At 52.4% G+C, this 19,603-nt stretch overlaps 1 protein-coding gene across 5 annotated transcripts in view; it reads left to right on the plus strand.

Moving 5' to 3' along the window:
* The window catches only part of ZFHX3 (zinc finger homeobox 3), a 393,056-nt gene that overhangs the window by 367,117 nt on the left and 6,336 nt on the right, over positions 1-19,603 (plus strand). For all 5 annotated transcript variants that reach the window (XM_077184852.1, XM_077184853.1, XM_077184851.1 and 2 more), the window contains 4 exons: positions 3,541-3,674; positions 3,865-4,065; positions 12,082-12,187; positions 12,679-18,129. In XM_077184852.1, coding sequence (XP_077040967.1) covers positions 3,541-3,674; positions 3,865-4,065; positions 12,082-12,187; positions 12,679-18,129 — 5,892 coding nt within the window. The remainder of the gene's footprint in view (positions 1-3,540; positions 3,675-3,864; positions 4,066-12,081; positions 12,188-12,678; positions 18,130-19,603) is intronic.

A 19,603-nucleotide genomic window follows, 5' to 3' on the forward strand; every position in this document is an offset into this window, starting at 1 on the left:
CTCCCACTGCTCCGAGGACTTGTGGAGACGAGTGATAGCTCCAAGAACACACTGAGGTGATTGGAGGAGGGAGGCACCATCAAATGCAGAATGCTATTTTCCATCAGGCAGTGAAAGCACAGTTCCCTGGTCTCGCTGAGAACTTCCCCAGGCCAGCATCTGGACTTCATGGCAAGGAGTTTTTTGGAGGCTGGTGGTGTTTAAATCAATGGCAGTAGCAGAAACCCCACTGTAAATTTCTAGGGCAAGTGGCAAGCTGGTTTACGGAATGCAGGGAGATGAGAACCTCTGGCTTACGGAAAGCAGCATGAATTAATAATCATTTAATTGGCTTTTCCATTATGTTGCTTGGTTGGAAGATGGAAGTTTAGATGAAGGGGCTGTCAGTGATACTTTAGCTAAAAGAATCTGATGGGTAGGAGGTGGGTGGTGACTTCCTTCCCACCAGGTTGGAGAGCAGCAGTTTAGGGGATCCGTGCTGGCTTTGCCTCTGGAACCAGCAAAGGAAAGGCCCCCACTGGCAAGGAAGTGCCCATCTCACCTCTGGAACGTGCCCAGGGAGGATCTCTCCTCCTCCTGAGAAAAGCAGAGGCTGCTGAGAAGAGTGGGAAGATCAGCAGATCTCCGGAAGTGCTGTGGCAGCCCCACCCCTTTACACTTGGCTTAGGGGACATTTGTTGAGAAACACAGGTCTCAGTGAATCTGAACTAAATCCGTTTGAAGAGTCAAAGCAATAACAGTACTATCTGATATGCAGCTGTACATCATACTGTAAAGCAAATTCCTTTGTCTGCCCTGCAAGGCCTGGGCCTGGAAGCAAGATGCTGGCACAGGTGGTGTTCCCGTGTGCTCCAGTGTCACTGAGCCCTTCCAGGCCATGGCCTTCTGCATGTTTGGAGCTCAGGACATTCTGTCCTGTCCTCTCTGCACAGGCAGAAGGTCCCACGCTATGCTAAGAGTTCTGCAGGCAGACGCCAAGCCATGTCCTCATTTCTCCTGGTAGCAGAGAGTTCTTAATTCCTCTGATCATCTGTAATGTGGACTGAATGTGTCATTTTGTGCATTTGACTGTTTATGAACAACAAACTTCAGTCTCGGTGTTAAAATTCCCAGCTGAGCTGTCAACTCCAAAACTAATACTTAAAATATCCTATGTGCAACAAATCAGTTATTCTTGGGTCTGGACAATCATCAATAATTCTAGTTTTGAAGGATTACGGTTATGGGGTTGGACTAAGTGATTTAATGAAATTGGACACTTAGGAGATGGTACATTTTAATTACCTGTTACTAATTCTAAGCAGGCTGCTTCCCAGTAGAAAGGAGATGAGAAAATACCCTGCTGTGACTCCCAAGGTTGGAGCTGGTGTTCAGCAGCCTGGAGTGGCTGATGGTTGGGCTGAATTCAGTCACTGCATCCAGAAACACTCCACTGGTGAGCAGCTGGCAGTGCCCAGGGACCCAGTGTGACCAACAGGAGCCACAGTCACCCCAGAGAGGTCTAAAGGGACCCTAAGCCGTGGCTGTCACTGTCACCCCTGCCCCGTGCAGCTCTAGAGCAGGACTCCCATGGCTGTGCCAGACACCCTGGCAGACCTGGGGTCTCCAGCTGCTCTTTGCAGCATCCAGCAGCCTGATGGGGCTGGCTTGTCAGTGTCCAGGTCACACTGAGCTGGACAGTGCCAGCAGTGATCAGGCCCCTGACAAAGGCCATTCACATCACACAGGGCTTGGGCAGGACATTTTAAGGCAGGATGGTCCTTCGCCCACCAGTGCTGGCTCTTGGTGGGTCTCTCCTCCCCAAACCCTCCAGGAGGGACTGTGTTCCTCAATGGAGGAGCAGCAGAGTGGTGCCATGTTCCCAAGCACATTTACTACAGGAAGCAGGGAAGGTCAGCTCTGGCCCTGCACACATCTTAAAGCCATTTCCAGTTCTGAGTCTCGGTTCAAGCAGGGAGCTGAGCAGAGCAACCCATTCTGTGAGGGCAGAGCAGGGTCTGTGATGGTGCCCATCGGTCAGCACTGACACTGCAAGCTCATTCCACCCCTGCTTTGGATGTTTTTGTGGAGTTGGCAGCACAGCAGAGTCCTGGGTTTGTACCCCAGGTGCAGCCAGGACTGTCCCTGCACACGTGGAGGCTGCTGCCCAGCCAGGCATGAAGCACCAGGCATGCGGCCAGCAGTGCTGTGGGGAACAAGATCACTTCCAAGCCCATTCAGTATGGACAAGCCTACCAGGAGAAATTCAGCAGTCCCAGATCAAATCCTCTGATCCCTGCCTCCCTCTGACAGTACCTCTACCTGTACTTGTTTTCCCTCTCCCAGAACTTATTTGGCCTCTATTCAGCTGAATGCAGAGATGGGGACTGGCAGGGAAGGCAGTTAGGAATGTTTGGAAATACAGCTCGTGGCAGTGCACAGAAGGGTCTTTGGGAAGGAAGCAGTTTGGTGGGATCTGACTCTTGGTGGTATCATCTGAAACAAGGAGCAGATTCCAGCGGGTCACAAGTTGAGTCGGAGAAAGGGGGAAGAGTGTGGGGGACTGGCCTGAGAATGCTACAGCGCCTTGTTAATCGGCAGCTGATCCATCATATTAAATATCCAGCTGTCAGATATTACCTTTCAAGTGAAAATGAATAACTCCCATTAAGGGCAAAATGGGTTTGAAGTCGATTCGAGACAGATTAAAGTACCGTTATGAATGTGTGTTCGGGGAGGAGGAGACGGGGGCTGTGTATAATATACTTGTCCTTACAGTTTTTAAATAATAGATGTCCCACAAATTTATGTACTGAAGGCAGCCAGGGTTCGGGGGAGGAGAAAGGTCAGGGATGTGCTTCTCCCAGTGCCACAACTCGTGGAGTGTTTTGCTGTTGACTTTAGGGCTCATTTGCATTTATCTGTTTGGCTGAACAAAATAGCCTTTTCTGGGATTATCACAGTGGGAATGTTTGGGTCCCCTTGGCCAAAATCCCAATTTTGGCAGGACCATGTGCTAGGAAGCACCAGATATGCTCATTCCTCTGAAGCTCTGAAGGCATGGGCTGAGCTAGCCAGAGCTGTCCCAGCAGCACCACTGCTGCCAGCACAGGTGCCATGGATTGGGCTGACAGCCACCACCACCAGCCCTCTCCAGGGCAAATGCATTCCAGAGTGACCATGTGTGTAGAATGTCCTGGGTCAGCCAGGGCTGAGAGTTCTACCTTACTGAGTAAGTCCAGCTGCTCCTGGAGGTGACACATGGGCCTTCACCAACTGGCCAAGCATTTGTGTGTGCAGTGCAGCCTGCAGGCTGTAAGCATTCTCCAGAAACAGCTGAGATCTTTCTGCTTCTGGCCACCAGTGACACAGTTCCCGTGCTCTGAGAGATCAGCAAGAGGGAGCTGGTTTTGGGCTGGTGTGCACTGAGGACATCAGTCAGTCCTCAGAGTCATCCTCCTCCAAGTCCTTGGGGTGTGTGTCAAGCAGGAAATGGAAGCCCTGCCATCGTGCAGCCCAGGCTCTCGGGGGTGTGCTGATGTTCCTGGCTTTCTGTTGCAGCACCAGCCAGCCAGCCAGAGAAGGAGCTGACAGAGCCTCCAGCATCCTCCAAGCGGATTTCATTCCCCAGCAGCTCTGAGTCACCTCTCTCCTTTAAGTGGTCAAAAACTTCAGAGGAGACCAAATCAGAGCAGGTAAGGCGGAAGAACCCATCTCTCTGTGCAGGTAATGTGTTTCCAATGTGCCAAAACCAAAGAATAAAATGGGAGGAAGAGGATGAAAGGCAGTAACTGGTGGTAGAAGGCATCAAATTATTGAAGCCTGTTTGTAAGAGAGAATAGTAGCACATGGAAGAGCTGTGTGATTCATTTGTCTGCTCTGCAGATGTACCAGTGTCCGTACTGCAAGTACAGCAACACAGACGTGAACCGGCTGCGGGTGCACGCCATGACCCAGCACTCGGTGCAGCCCATGCTCCGCTGCCCCCTCTGCCAGGACATGCTGAACAACAAGATCCACCTGCAGCTGCACCTCACCCACCTGCACAGCGTGTCACCTGACTGTGTCGAGAAACTCATCATGACGGTAAGTGGCTGTGTAGGCAAGCATGGCTGCTGCCATCCTGGCACGCCCACTGCCATCCCGGCACATCCACTGCCATCCCGGCACATCCAGTGCCATCCTGGCACACCCACTGCCATCCCGGCACACCCACAGCCATCCCGGCATGCCCCCTGCCATCCCGGCACATCCACTGCCATCCCGGCACACCCACTGCCATCCCAGCACATCCACTGCCATCCCGGCATGCCCCCTGCCATCCCGGCACATCCACTGCCATCCCGGCACACCCACTGCCATCCCAGCACACCCACTGCCATCCCGGCACACCCACTGCCATCCCAGCACATCCACTGCCATCCCGGCACATCCACTGCCATCCCAGCACACCCACTGCCATCCCGGCACATCCACTGCCATCCTGGCACACCCACTGCCATCCTGGCACACCCACAGCCATCCCAGCACATCCAGTGCCATCCCGGCACACCCACTGCCATCCCAGCACATCCACTGCCATCCCAGCACATCCACTGCCATCCTGGCACACCCACTGCCATCCCGGCACACCCACAGCCATCCCGGCACACCCACTGCCATCCCGGCACACCCACTGCCATCCCGGCACCTCCACTGCCATCCCGGCACACCCACTGCCATCCCGGCATGCCCACTGCCATCCCAGCCCATCCACTGCCATCCCGGCACACCCAGTGCCATCCCAGCACATCCACTGCCATCCCGGCACACCCACTGCCATCCCAGCACATCCAGTGCCATCCCGGCACACCCACTGCCATCCCGGCACACCCACTGCCATCCTGGCACACCCACTGCCATCCCGGCACATCCACTGCCATCCCGGCACATCCACTGCCATCCCGGCATGCCCACTGCCATCCCAGCACATCCAGTGCCATCCCAGCACACCCACAGCCATCCCGGCACATCCAGTGCCATCCCAGCACATCCAGTGCCATCCCCACAAAGATGAGGAGCACAGAGTTGCTGTGGTAGCAGCCCCTTCACCTGTCAGAGCTCTGCCATCGAGGTTTGCTGCACCCTTGTATTTGTGTCCCTGCTTGAGCCCTGTGAAGCTCAACTGCTGAGTGATTTCACTGTGAAATCAGGATAAATACAATTTCCTTAACATTCTGAGGTCAGTGCCTCAGATGGCAGCTTGTGCAAAAGCTTCTGGAATATCCAGCAGCTGTTGGGATATATTGCCCCTGTTTCTTTGGTATAATACTCAATGCAAGGTTGTGTCTACCTTTAAGAACTTGTGATTAAGTATATAAGTGTTTCTTTTGATTCCTGCCAATTCTTTCTCTTTGTTTCTTTTTCTTGCACCCTGTTCCTGCTTGTTTTCTCCCTTCCTTGCCAGCTCTTGGCACTGGGGCTGAATAACCGGGTGTTCGTTGTACCCCTGATGTTCTTCACCAGCTCCCTCCTGTGTCATCTTCTGAGCAAGCACACACAACATGACCCAGCTGTTCTCTTACAGTTTTCTTGTCTTCTCTTTCTGTCACTCTTCCTCTCTACAACGCCCTGAAAGAAGGTTGGAGCCAGGTGGGCTAGGTCTCTTCTCCCAGTAAACAAGTGACAGGACAAGAGGACTGGCTGCCAGCTGCACCAGGAGAGGTTTAGATTGGATACTAGGAAAAATTTCTTCATGGAAAGGGTTGGAAAGCCCTGGCACAGGCTGCCTCTGGAAGCAGTCACCACTACAGATGGAGTCACCATCCCTGGCAGTGTTCAAAAATCACGTGGATGTGGCATTTGAGGACACGGTTTAACCATGGTGATGGCTGGACTTGGAAGATGAAGGGTCTTTTCCAGCTTTAATGATTCTGTGATTCCTTTTGTGACTCCTTGAAGACAGGAGTGACAGAGTCACAGAATCATGAGTGGTCTTGGGAGGGACCACTGGAGCTGCTCCAGTCCAACCTCCCTGCTCAGGCAGGGTCCCTTGAGCATGTTGCTCAGGATTGTGTCCAGACAGCATTTGAGCATCTCCAGGAAAGGAGACTCTCTCTGGCAGCCTGTTCCAGTTCCCACTCCATAAGTGCCTTTATGTTCTTACCTTCCTGCTTGGCATTGCTAGCTGCCTGTCTCCGCAGGGCTTCTCAGGATGAGCTCTGCCCTGCCTGTGCCCCTGGCTCACAGAGCTGTCCCATCCACTGACCACGGCCTCTGTGACCTGTGTGCATTTCACTGGTGCTGCTCAAGTGTGGAAGTACCTTCTGAGGGTTTGAACAGCCCTTGTTCACCTCTTGGCTACACTGGTGGCAGATGTTCTGGCTTTCTAAGAGCAGCAAGCAGAAGCCAAGCCCCTTCCCTAGGCCAGCAGGCGTAACCAGCTTGCTCAGGGCAGCTGTCATGCTGGTGTGAGGGGTTTGTCTTGAGCCAGGCAGGGTGCCTGGGCAGGGTGTGGGGTCTGGAGCAGGAGTGTTGGGCTGGTCTGTCCTCAAGCACATCTGTGGCCTCCAGGATATGAGGGAATGGGAGGAGCTCAGGACACTGCAGAGCAGGTCAGGCACAGTCCCTCAGGTGAGCCCACCTGCTGTGCTTGGGTAGGGCCACGGGCTCTGCAAGGCTGGCAGAGACTGGCCCAGCCACGATGCTCATCCTCATGCGTGTTCCTGGTTTTCCCACCTTTCCTCCCTTTGGCACCTAGAGACACCTGTGGGAGGGTTGCCTCTCCTCCTCCAGGTCTCGCAGCACGGGGTGAAGAAGCTGGGTCGTTTTGTATTCTGTGACAATATTCTGAGGCACCAGTATGGTTGGTGCAGAACGTGGCAGCAGGGAGGGCCCTGAGTGGGCTCGTTCTCCTGAGGATCCGTCTGGGTCTGGCGGGTGTGAGCAGCCCCGTGACGGGGCCGGGTCCCTCTCGAGGCAGCGTCTGCTCCGTGCTGGAGGAGGCTCCAGTTAATAACACCTTATCAGACGCCGTGCAGGAACCTGCAGTGTCTAATATGTCTGTTGCCATGGCAACGCTCCTGCTTGCGCTCGGCATCTCCAGGCTGCCTGCTCGTGCTCCCTCCCTTTCATATCAGCGAGCAGCCGGGCTGGCTGTCCCACGGGACCCCCTGTCCTCCCTCTGGCCCCACGGCAGGGACAGGACTGCCTGGGGAACAGAGCACATGCCGTGCCCCAGGGGGACAGAGGCTCACACCGTCCTCCCATCTCCTGCAGCTTCCCTTTCCTGGGGCTGGTGGTGAAGGTAGCCAAGTTCTCTCTGTGGCATCGAGGCCTCTCTGGGCAGGGCCGGGTGCCGTCGTGCCCAGTGCAGCCCCTGCCTGCCCGCTGGACTCACAGGGGCTGCAAGGAGGGTGAAGTGCAGTTCACCCGTGCAGGTGATTGCAAGGCTGATGGGCTGGAGCTGGGAGAGAGAATGGCTTCCCAAGAGCCTCTGGGAGCGGGAGCTCTCCCTCCTCCCACAGCCAGCCTTATCCTTCTACACATTTCTGTCTCGTCATCTCTGCTGTCAGCTTGCTCTTCCTCGGTTTAGGGCATCTTCCCACTGCTCCAGTCATCTTTCCATCTTTTTCTTTTCTCCCTTGCTCCAGGAATCATTCCTGCCCATCCCTACCATCTCACTTCCCCCTCCTGCTATCTTTACATTTTTACCCTCTTTCCCATTGTCTTTTCTTATTGCTCTCTCCCTTCTGCTGTCACTCAATTTTTCTCTCTCCCTCCTTTTCGCCCCCTCCCTCTCCCCCCTTTCCCTCTCACTCTGTGTCTCATTCTCCATCTCGGATGAAGGTAATGAAAATAATCGGGCTTCATTAATTCTGAGCCCTGTGAGATGATAGCCATTTGGAGCCATGTTTGCCAATTAGATGGTCTAAATTAGAAGTGACCTTGGTATACTGCCATCACTTTGCCTCTCAGAGTCTAATGAAGCTTTTCACTCCAGCACCCTCTCTCTCTCTCTTTGTAATGGAAATTACCTCCTTTGTCTGGTGGGGAACCTTCCCTCCCGTCTGTAATTCCCCTGGTTTCATAGACATGGGGACAGTGATGTATCTCCTCAGACCTCTTCTAGAGGTTTTCTTTTCAGAGCCACATGATTTCAGCATTTTGGGATATATTCAGGGGAAACATCTCCTCGTTTGGTGTCCATGGACAGGCAGCACAGGCAGTGTGGTGTGAGAGGAGCTGGATTCCTCCAGCCAGGAGGAATTGTTTGGACATGTCAGCATTATGCAGGTGTTACACTGATGGGTGTTGGGCTCTGAGCCTCCAGCCCTGCACACAAGCAGCTCTGCAGTTGGTTGTTAGAATCCAATAGATCCAGTGGTGGCTGGAGCCGTGCGTGTCACTGCTGCGGGTTGTCACCAGTGAGGAGTGGGCCCTCTGGTTGTTCTGCAGAGGGGTGACAGGCTTGGAGGTGTCAAGGTGTGTGCATGCTGGTGGGGCAGGGAGGCAGGAGACCTGACCCATCAGCCCTCGGGTGCTCTGTACAGTCATTGCCAGGCCACTGTGTCTGTAGAAATGGCCACCAAAGTGGGTGCACCTGCCTCTCCATGGATCTCATCATCATAAAGACATTTTATTTGCTGAAGGGGTCTGAATTTCACCCAAAACGTGAGGTTCTTGGAAGCAGAGAGGCTTGTCCAGCAGCTTTGCATCTTTTAAGAACCATCTGTGTGGTAACAAGAGGAGAACTGAGAGGGACCTTAGCTGTCAGAGCTGCAGGGGATGGTGCTCAGGCTGGGGTGGCTGAGACTGAGGTTCCATGCTGCAGTGAGCTTTGCTGGTGACTTGTGGGCCAGAAGGTGGTAGCTGCAGCCACACAGGGGTAGGGTTTGGTGTTGGACAGAAAAGAACAGGCATGAACGGGAGAAGGGAAGGGAGGAGACAAACCACATTTGTTGGACTCACAGCTGAGGGTTGTGTTTCAGTAATGGCTCACACTGACTGATGTGTTGTGAAATAGTGTTGGAGCCATTGAAAGGCGTAGACAGGAGCTGAGGAGGGGGAGGGGGTGCCAAGCTGAGGAGGGATGCCAGGATGACACACCAGGTGCCTGCAGGTGAGAGGGAGGAGGAGAGCGTTTGACAGCTGCACGCGCTGACACGGGCTGTGCTGCCGTGAGCACGCTCCTTGCCATCCCAGAACAGTTGCTGCCATGAGATACATCTGCAGTACAAGATGCTGTGTCGCTGAGTGCTGCTCCTGTCACACCTGCCACGAGCCGTGGGCCTCTGCACCTTCCTGCCCCATCATGCCCCCACGCTGGGTTTGTACGAAAAGCAGCCTCAGCATGCGAGGCGAATTCTGCAGGTCCAAAGAAATGAGATGTCCTTGCATGCTCTTGCAGTGTGAAAGGACAAACTCTTCAAAAAAGGCAGTCTGGAATTCCATGCCAGGGCAGAGTGATTTGGGATGTGCAGCTCATTTGCACTCGTATCTTTGCCACCTGCTCGGGGCTGGTCCATGGGGATGAAGGGATGGAGGGTCCTGCCCTGGATAAGGGTGTAGGAGAGGGACAGGAGTCATCTCTGTCTGTCCTCTGGCCTGGATGGAGCCAGAGGACTAGAGTGAGTCCAGCTGCTGAGCAGTGCCTTCTTTCCAGTGGTTTGATCCCCAAGGCCAGCCCACGATTGTACCGCCGCAGTTCCCGCATCCATACCCAGAATTTCTAGTTCCCTGCACTTTTTTCCAAGCTTTTTTTCCATTTGCCTTTGGGAATTTTGTGCCTGTAGCAATTTAATGTACCACAGCCTTTTTTTTTTTTTTCTTTTTTTTTTTTTTTCCTTTTTTCCTTTTTTTTTCCTCCCTGTGGTGGAGGGAGGATGGAAAGAAGGGAAGGAATGGTGGCTGTTGAGATGCAGGTAGATAAAGGTAATTACTTAAACACATATAGGGCAGGACTTACAGGTTTGGAGCCCCAGATTAAGATGCAGAGGAGCATGTGAGGTTGATGATTATATTTCGGGGAGAGTTAATTGACGGAAGGTGAAGGCAGACAAAGAACCGCTGCTTACTGCCTTCTTGAATCCCAATCAGGAATTATGATTAAAGACGCGGCGAGACAACAGAGGCCTGATGAATTGGTGTCTTTTTTTTTTCTTTTTTGCCGTCATTCACACTTGATTGACTTCAACCTTTCAAGTGCAAAAGTCTCTCTTTTCCATTATTATTCATAGCCATCTGAGTTTTTCTAATTAAAGTGTATGAAAACAATTACTGATCCGTCGTACTGAGCGTGGTGGTGGGGACGGCTGCCGTACTGTAACGCCTATGAAAAGCCACAGCTCTATAATGATGTGCAGCTGAGGTGTTAGATAATTTTATTCTTTTTCTACTCTGTTGGGGTTTTTTTTAATTTCTCATGATTTATTTTTCATAATTCCTAAAGATCCTAGGAAAGCAGGCTCTTCCTGCTGCTAGAGCTGAGAGGGACGGTTTCTTCTTGCCTCCCCTTCTCAGCGTCCATGCTCATCCCCCTCCTCCAAGCCCAGCTACTGGAAATTACTCTGTGACCTTTAACGTCTACCAACCAACCACCCACAGCCATCAGATGCCTCTGTGTAGAGTAGAAGGTGGAATGAGTTTGGTGCATTCAGCTCCCCTCCTGGGATATGTCAGCGGCCTTCTCTGCTGCTCCCTGGGACCTGGCACTCACTGCCATGCAGTGGCTGGTCCAGGAAAGGGAGGGAGCTCTGTGTCCCTCACAGCTCAGGTCACAGCTCTGCAGCCACTTCTGTGCCACCGTTTCATCCTGAGATTTTCCATGAGCTCCAGCTTCACCACAGGTGTGCTCCTCTGTCCTGCAGCTCACTCAGAGCCTTGTGGCCCTGCTGCAGAAAGCCGGGTACATGGCAGGCAGCGACCACACACATTCTCTCTCTCCTGAAATCCAGGGTTCAGATGTCCTCTCCATATCCAGCAGAAGGATGGAGAGGCTTGTTTTGCCTTACCCCTGAATGGGAGTGTTTAGTTGTGCCTCACCTTCCCGGCAATGGGAGACTGGGAGCAGGAGCACCTGGTGGAAGGGGAGCGCTCCCTGGGTGTCAGCAAGGTGGGCAGCTGCTCAGGGCTGGGGAGGAGTCTTTGCTTGCCACAGGCACTGACCAGCGCTGGAAGCCCTGTGCTGGAAAACACAGGGAAGGTGACAGTGAGGCAGGTCTGTCTGTCCCTGTGCTGTGAGACAACGTTCCAGCAGTGTGAGACATTGTCTCCAGACATTCAAAAGGACATTCATTGTCCTGCATCTGATGCCAGCCACATGCAGGCTGCTGATGAGATGGTTTGTGACCAGGTATATCCAAAGAAACAGTTTTTCAGAATAGGATGAGTGTGCACATTTGGCTTTTCCAAAGAGCCTCTCCAGCTGAGCCATGCAGATTCTCCAGCTCTGTAGAAGAAGTGGTGTCCCAGCACTGCACTGGTTTTGATGGTGCAGGATCTAGCGCCAAATAATTGAAGAGGAGCAAAGGGAATGCATCAGTCAGAGCAAGGAAAGGGTTACCAAAAGCTTTTTATTTCACAATTTGCTTTCTCTTTAGTCCTTTCTTATTCATCCTCTCCTTTGTCACCTCTCTCCTTATTTGTACTTTTCTTTCTCATGCCCCTCCTTTCCCTGCATCGATACACTTTGAAAACAGTGCTGCAATGCTCCCTGGTTCAAGATTACAGTGTACTTTACTAGGTATGATTTAATTAGGGGCCTTATTATGTTTTCAGCAGCTTAAGGTGGGCCTTTCAACTTATCTACCTAATTGGTTGCACAAGAAGTTTCACAGCCCATGACAAAACATTGTCAGTGATCAAAGTCTGAATTCCACATAAAGGAAAAATATTAATAATAAGATTATTCTTCAAGTGTGCACTGCTAATTATGTCCAGAATGTAACTGTAGAAACACTTTTGACTGATTTGAGCTTTGTCTAATAAATACGAAGTCTTCAGTGAGCTGGGAAAAATGACACCTCTGACTTCACAGTACTGATGTCTAGTTTTGCAACTGGAGATGTTTAAAATATTTTCTTGTGTTTTTCCTCTCCCTATGTCCTTTCCCTCTGTCTCTAGGTGACAACCCCTGAGGTGATGATGCCCAGCAGCATGTTCCTTCCAGCAGCTGCTGCAGAGAAGGATGGGAACTTGGGCGCAGAGGAGCGGGAGGGGAAGCAGTCCGGTGAGTGCAGGTCAATGAGATCCACTGTCCCACCACTCCCCCAGCTCCATCACCTGCTCAGGGACCAGTTCCATTCCTGTTAATCCTCTCTTTGATAGGACCTAGACTCAAATACTATGTTCAGTTTGATGAGCCTTCTTTTTCGAAAATAGGCAGGACATCAAAAAGGAACAGTGAAGACAGAGGTGGCTGAATGGCTTTTGCTTGAAAGGGAGAATTGAAGGTGATAAATGCACTAAGGGATGTGCGTGTGAATAATTTCCAGATATTCAAAGTGAGCAAGGAAGTAAATTGTGTAGGTTTATGCAATGGGCCATGATGAGGTTAATGGGCTGGTATTGAAACAAATGAATGAAGATAGAGGAGAAATGTTAGAAATACTTGTCGTGTTGGAGATCAAAATCACAGAGTATTCAGGACTGAAAGGGGGTGTTGATCTGCCATGGTGTGCTGGTGTAATTTTTGGCTTTTCTCTAATTCTGTTTTCACAGAGATCTCTGAAGATGTGGGGAAGACCCTTTTGTCATCGGACAGCGCAGAGCACAGCGGAGACCCCAAGCCCGCTCCAGCTGATCCGAGCGCTGCCCGGGAGGACTCTGGCTTCCTGTGCTGGAAGAAGGGCTGCAGCCAGGTGTTCAAGAGCTCAGCAGCCCTGCAGACACACTTCAATGACGTCCACGCCAAGCGGCCGCAGCTGCCGGTCTCTGACCGCCACGTCTACAAGTACCGCTGCAACCAGTGCAGCCTGGCCTTCAAAACCATTGAGAAGCTGCAGCTGCACTCCCAGTACCACGTCATCCGGGCAGCCACCATGTGCTGCCTCTGCCAGCGCAGCTTCCGCACCTTCCAGGCCCTGAAGAAGCACCTGGAAACCAGCCACCTGGAGCTGAGTGAGGCTGACATTCAGCAGCTGTACGGTGGCCTCTTGGTCAACGGGGACCTCCTCGCTATGGGTGACCCCTCACTTGCCGAGGACCACTCAATAATAGTCGAGGAAGATAAGGAAGAAGAGAGCGACCTGGAAGATAAGCAGAGCCCAACAGGCAGCGATTCAGGGTCGGTGCAAGAGGACTCTGGCTCAGAACCAAAAAGGGCCTTACCCTTCAGGAAGGGCCCTAACTTCACTATGGAGAAATTTCTAGATCCATCTCGCCCATACAAGTGCACAGTCTGCAAGGAATCCTTCACACAGAAGAACATTCTCCTGGTACATTACAATTCTGTTTCTCATCTGCATAAACTGAAACGAGCCCTCCAAGAATCTGCTACTGGGCAGCCTGAGCCTACCAGCAGCCCAGACAACAAACCTTTCAAGTGTAACACCTGCAACGTGGCCTACAGCCAGAGCTCAACACTGGAGATCCACATGAGGTCTGTCCTGCACCAGACCAAGGCTCGCGCGGCCAAGCTGGAGGCGGCCAGCAGCAGCAGCAACGGAGCTGGCAACAGCAGCAGCAGCAGCAGCCTCTCCCTGGGCTCGTCCACACCGAGCCCTGTGAGTGCCAGCAACAGCAATGCCTTTGCAGCCACCAGCACGAGCACTTCAGGCACCGCTCCCATTCCCAGCCTACTCAACCAGGTCTCCAGTGACAGTGTGGGAATTCCTCCCTTGGGTAACGCCGTAAGCACTAACATCTCCTCCCCTGCAGAGCCCAAAGAGGTGAACCGCAAGAAGCTGGCAGACATGATTGCATCCAGGCAGCAGCAGCAGCAACAGCAGCAGCAGCAGCAGCAGCAGCAGCAGCAGCAGCAGCAAGCTCAAACCTTGGCACAGGCACAGGTCCAGGCCCACCTGCAGCAGGAGCTGCAGCAGCAAGCTGCTCTCCTGCAGTCCCAGCTCTTCAACCCAGCACTTTTGCCGCACTTTCCGATGACCACTGAGACCCTTCTGCAGCTGCAGCAGCAGCAGCATCTTCTGTTCCCATTCTACATCCCCAGTGCTGAGTTCCAGCTCAATCCAGAAGTCAGCTTGCCTGTCACCAGTGGTGCACTGACATTGACTGGGACGGGTCCAAGTTTGCTGGAGGACCTGAAGGCACAAGTTCAGCTCCCTCAGCAGAGCCATCCACAGCTCTTGCAGCAGCAGCAAGGTCAGCTGTCCTTGTCACAACCCCACTCCGTCCTACTACAGCAGAGCCAGCACCCAGAGAAGAAGAATAAATCTATAGTGAAGGAGAAAGATAAAGAAACCCCACGGGAAAGGGAAAGCACAGAGAGGGGAGACAATAACGTAACACTGAAGGAGTCTCTTCCTGATAACTTAAAGCCCAAAGAGAAGAAGGACTTTGTGCCAGGCAGCAGTTCAGAGCCCTCCATACTGCCTCCACGGATTGCTTCCGACGCGAGGGGCAACGCCACCAAAGCCTTGCTGGAAAACTTTGGCTTTGAGCTCGTCATTCAGTACAACGAGAACAAGCAAAAGGGGCAGAAGAAAAACGGGAAGACAGAGCAAGGTGAGAACTTGGAAAAGCTGGAGTGCGATACATGTGGCAAATTCTTCTCAAACATCCTCATCCTGAAGAGCCACCAAGAGCACGTTCACCAACATTACTTTCCCTTCAAGCAGTTAGAGAGGTTTGCCAAACAATACAGAGAACACTACGACAAGCTGTACCCGCTGCGGCCGCAGACCCCGGAGCCGCCGCCGCCGCCGCCGCCGCCGCCGCTGCCCCCCGCCCCTCCTCAGCCCGCCGCTGCTCCTGCCATCCCCACCTCGGCCCCACCCATCACCTCTCCCACCATCGCTCCGGCACAGCCCTCCGTGCCGCTCACCCAGCTCTCCATGCCTATGGAGCTCCCCATCTTCTCACCACTCATGATGCAAACCATGCCCCTGCAGACGCTGCCAGCACAGCTGCCGCCTCAGCTGGGCCCCGTCGACCCCCTGCCCGCCGACCTGGCCCAGCTGTACCAGCATCAGCTCAACCCCAGCCTTCTCCAGCAGCAGCAGAACAAGAGGCCACGCACACGGATCACCGATGACCAGCTCAGAGTCCTTCGGCAGTATTTTGACATTAACAATTCCCCAAGTGAGGAGCAGATCAAAGAGATGGCAGACAAATCTGGATTGCCCCAGAAGGTGATCAAGCACTGGTTCAGAAACACCCTGTTCAAGGAGCGCCAACGCAACAAGGACTCCCCATACAACTTCAGCAACCCTCCCATTACCAGTCTGGAAGAGCTGAAGATCGACTCACGGCCTCCTTCTCCAGAGCCCCAAAAGCAGGAGTACTGGGGAAGCAAGCGGTCCTCTCGGACACGTTTTACTGACTACCAGCTCAGAGTCCTGCAAGACTTCTTTGATGCCAATGCTTACCCAAAGGATGATGAATTTGAGCAGCTTTCTAACTTGCTGAACCTCCCAACACGTGTTATAGTGGTGTGGTTCCAGAATGCCCGTCAGAAAGCTAGGAAAAACTATGAGAATCAGGGAGAAGGCAAAGACGGGGAGCGACGGGAGCTCACAAATGACAGGTACATTAGAACAAGCAACTTGAACTACCAGTGCAAAAAGTGCAGTCTGGTCTTTCAGCGCATTTTTGATCTCATTAAACACCAGAAAAAGCTTTGTTACAAAGATGAGGATGAGGATGGACAGGACGATAGCCAGAACGAAGACTCTATGGATGCAATAGAGCTCTTGACTCCAACCAGTTCCTCCTGCAGCACCCCGATGCCCTCACAAGCGTACAGCACACCTACATCTTCAGCCAATGCAACCTCCTCAGCTCTTCTGCAGCTCACGGCAGAGGCAGACGATTCCTCCACCTTTAGTTCTAAAGCAGAAGCTACAGATGAGAAACCAAAGCAGTCTGAACCTCCAAGTACACAGCAAAACCAAACCCAAGAGAAGCAAGTGCAACCAAAGCAAGAGCCTCAGCAGCAACAGGACCAAGGAGAACAAAAGACAAGTTCAGCACACCAAAAGATTTCACAGTTATCCTCCCCCTCTTCGCTGCAACAGCCACCTCCTCCTCAGCCCCCTCAGTGCTCCTTGTCACAGTCAAGTCCAAGTCCATCTCAGCTCTCACACCTCTCCCTCAAACCCATTCACACATCCACCCCTCAGCAGCTGGCAAACCTACCTCCTCAGCTAATCCCATATCAGTGTGACCAGTGTAAACTGGCATTTCCTTCCTTTGAGCATTGGCAAGAGCATCAGCAGCTCCACTTCCTGAGTGCACAGAACCAGTTTATCCACCCCCCGTTCCTGGACAGAACACTGGATATGCCATTCATGCTTTTTGATCCCAGTAACCCACTACTGGCAAGCCAGCTGCTGTCTGGAACATTACCACAGATTCCAGCAAGCTCAGCCACCTCACCATCGACTCCCACATCCACCATGAACACGCTGAAGAGAAAGCTGGAGGAAAAGGCCAGTGCAAGCCCTGGAGAGAATGACAGTGGGACTGGGGGAGAAGAGCCCCAAAGGGATAAGCGTCTAAGGACAACCATTACCCCTGAGCAGCTGGAAATCCTGTACCAGAAGTACTTGCTGGACTCCAACCCCACACGGAAGATGCTGGATCACATTGCACACGAGGTGGGCTTGAAGAAGCGCGTGGTACAGGTTTGGTTCCAGAACACCCGTGCACGAGAGAGGAAGGGGCAGTTCAGAGCTGTGGGGCCTGCCCAGGCCCACCGACGGTGTCCCTTCTGCCGAGCTCTCTTCAAAGCAAAGACAGCTCTGGAAGCTCACATCCGCTCCCGCCACTGGCACGAGGCCAAGCGGGCTGGGTACAACCTGACGCTGTCTGCTATGCTCCTGGACTGCGACGGGGGGCTCCAGATGAAGGGAGACATCTTTGATGGAGCCAGCTTCTCCCACATGCCACCAACCAGCAGCGACGGACAGAGCGTTCCCCTCTCCCCGGTGAACAAGAGTATGGAGCTGTCACCCAGAACCCTGCTGAGTCCATCTTCCATTAAGGTGGAAGGGGTTGAAGACTTTGAGAGTCCCTCCATGTCCTCAGTCAATCTGAACTTTGACCAGACAAAGCTGGACAACGATGACTGCTCTTCCGTCAACACTGCAATCACAGACACGACCACAGGAGACGAAGGGAACGCAGACAACGACAGTGCAACAGGGATTGCAACCGAAACCAAATCCACATCAGGGCCCGGCGAAGGTCTGACTAAAGCAGCCATGATAGCAATGTCCGAATATGAAGATCGTCTGTCTTCTGGCCTGGTCAGCCCAGCTCCCAGCTTCTACAGCAAAGAGTACGACAATGAAGGTACCGTGGACTACAGTGAAACCTCCAGCCTTGCAGACCCCTGCTCGCCCAGCCCCGGCGCCAGCGGTTCAGCCAGCAAGTCTGGCGAAAGCGGGGAGCGGCCCGGGCAGAAACGCTTTCGCACTCAGATGACCAATCTCCAGCTCAAGGTTCTTAAGTCATGCTTTAATGACTACAGGACACCGACCATGCTGGAGTGTGAGGTCCTGGGCAATGACATTGGACTGCCAAAGAGAGTTGTTCAGGTCTGGTTCCAGAATGCGAGGGCGAAAGAGAAGAAGTCAAAACTCAGCATGGCCAAGCATTTTGGTATAAACCAAACAAGTTACGAGGGACCCAAAACAGAGTGCACTTTGTGTGGCATCAAGTACAGCGCTCGGCTGTCTGTACGTGACCATATCTTCTCTCAACAGCATATCTCCAAAGTTAAAGAAACCATTGGAAGTCAGTTGGATAAGGAAAAGGAGTATTTTGACCCAGCCACTGTACGTCAGTTGATGGCTCAGCAGGAGCTGGACCGAATCAAAAAAGCCAACGAGGTTCTTGGTCTGGCAGCTCAACAGCAAGGCATGTTTGACAACACGCCCCTGCAAGCTCTGAACCTTCCTGCTGCGTACCCTGCGCTACAGGGCATCCCTCCAGTCCTGCTCCCAGGCCTCAACAGCCCATCCTTACCTGGCTTCACTCCATCCAACACAGGTGGGTACGGCTGCTGCCCTGCTTAGGCACACCTGCACTTGGCACATACCTAGCACAAGGAGTTGTTCCCTCAGGAATGACTGATAACAGGATTCCTGGCCTGCTAGTTCAGCATGTTGACTTCACAGCAAAAAAGCAGTAGGTATTTTATGTAATTCCTGAACTTAGGGATAGCAAAGCCTGAACTAGAGCAACATCTAGACATGATGCATATCCCTGTGTAGAAATCCTGAAGCTCCTTTAAGGAAGTGGAATATAGAAGATTTATCCAGTGTAACAGAATGACTAATGTGCTGAATACACTGTTCATTATTCCTTTTGACATTCAGTTTATGTGGTGCCATCCCAAGCATTCAAAAATCCAAACTGTTTCTAGGGAAAGGTGTGATGTGTGTGGTAGCACTGGTGACAGATGCCCAGAGCATCTTTATGTGTCCCTGAGGTGAACTCTGGGACAAATCCCAATGCAGCTGAGGATCAGTTTTGAGTAATGGCTTCGTATGACCTGAAAGCACGTCCTCAACAAGAGATGGTGTGGTTGTGGGACAAACCTAGTTTGTATTTTAATAAGATTTTTCTTAACAATGCTACATAAAAATGAAATTTGTCATAATTATTTGGGTGGTCTAATCTGGACTTCATCTTTAAAGAATGCTCCTTTCCTTTGTACCGCATGGATAGGTGGAAAGTCTAAGCCATGTAGCAAACACTGGCAGTGGAAAATGCAGCTCAATGACCAGCAGTGACCTAAAAAATGTGATCCAAAGGCCTGCACATGCGAGGGGTTTTCCATGTCACCCTTCTCACCACAGATCTTGTTTCAAAGCACTCGGCCAGAAGCATCTCTTTGGCAAATCATATCATCACCCTGTCACAGGTTGCTCTGCTGCACTGTTTGCTTAGTGCCCCAAGTTTGTAACAAAAACTAAAATTACTTTTTTGCATTTCAGTCCATATTGTTGCTTTTATTTTTCTCCAAAGCCCAGGATGTGTCCTGGGGAGACGGGACTGCATCTGATGAATCTTAAATGCTGTCAGTGACTGCCTAGACAGGACTGAACTGTTTAGAAAGTCAAACAGTCTGTTTGTGGCCTTTAGATAAAGCTCCAAAGGTCAGGCCACGGCAGCTCCGGGCCTGTCAGAGCAGATAAGGCCATGCATCCAGGAACACTGAATTACCTCCTGCTCCTTCACTTGAACCTCTCAGGGATGTTCAGCTGGGAAACATCCATTTCAGTGGTGTCCACATATAGCATGCCCTTATCCGAGCTCTCCAGGGCCACTGCGTGGAGCCTCATTCCATACCTGTCCTGTCGTCACAAATCATTCCTGTCCCAGCACCCCCTCAGGAGCAGACAGGTTTCAGAAGGGTTTGGGTCAGCCATGGCTGAACCCTTCCCGCTGCAGCCACCCTCTTTGCAGCCCTCCTGCTGCTCCTTGGCAGCACAACCTAAAATAAAAGTCACCATGCCTC

The sequence above is a fragment of the Agelaius phoeniceus genome, chromosome 12 (assembly GCF_051311805.1).
Source record: "Agelaius phoeniceus isolate bAgePho1 chromosome 12, bAgePho1.hap1, whole genome shotgun sequence".
Classification (NCBI taxonomy): Eukaryota; Metazoa; Chordata; class Aves; order Passeriformes; family Icteridae; genus Agelaius; species Agelaius phoeniceus.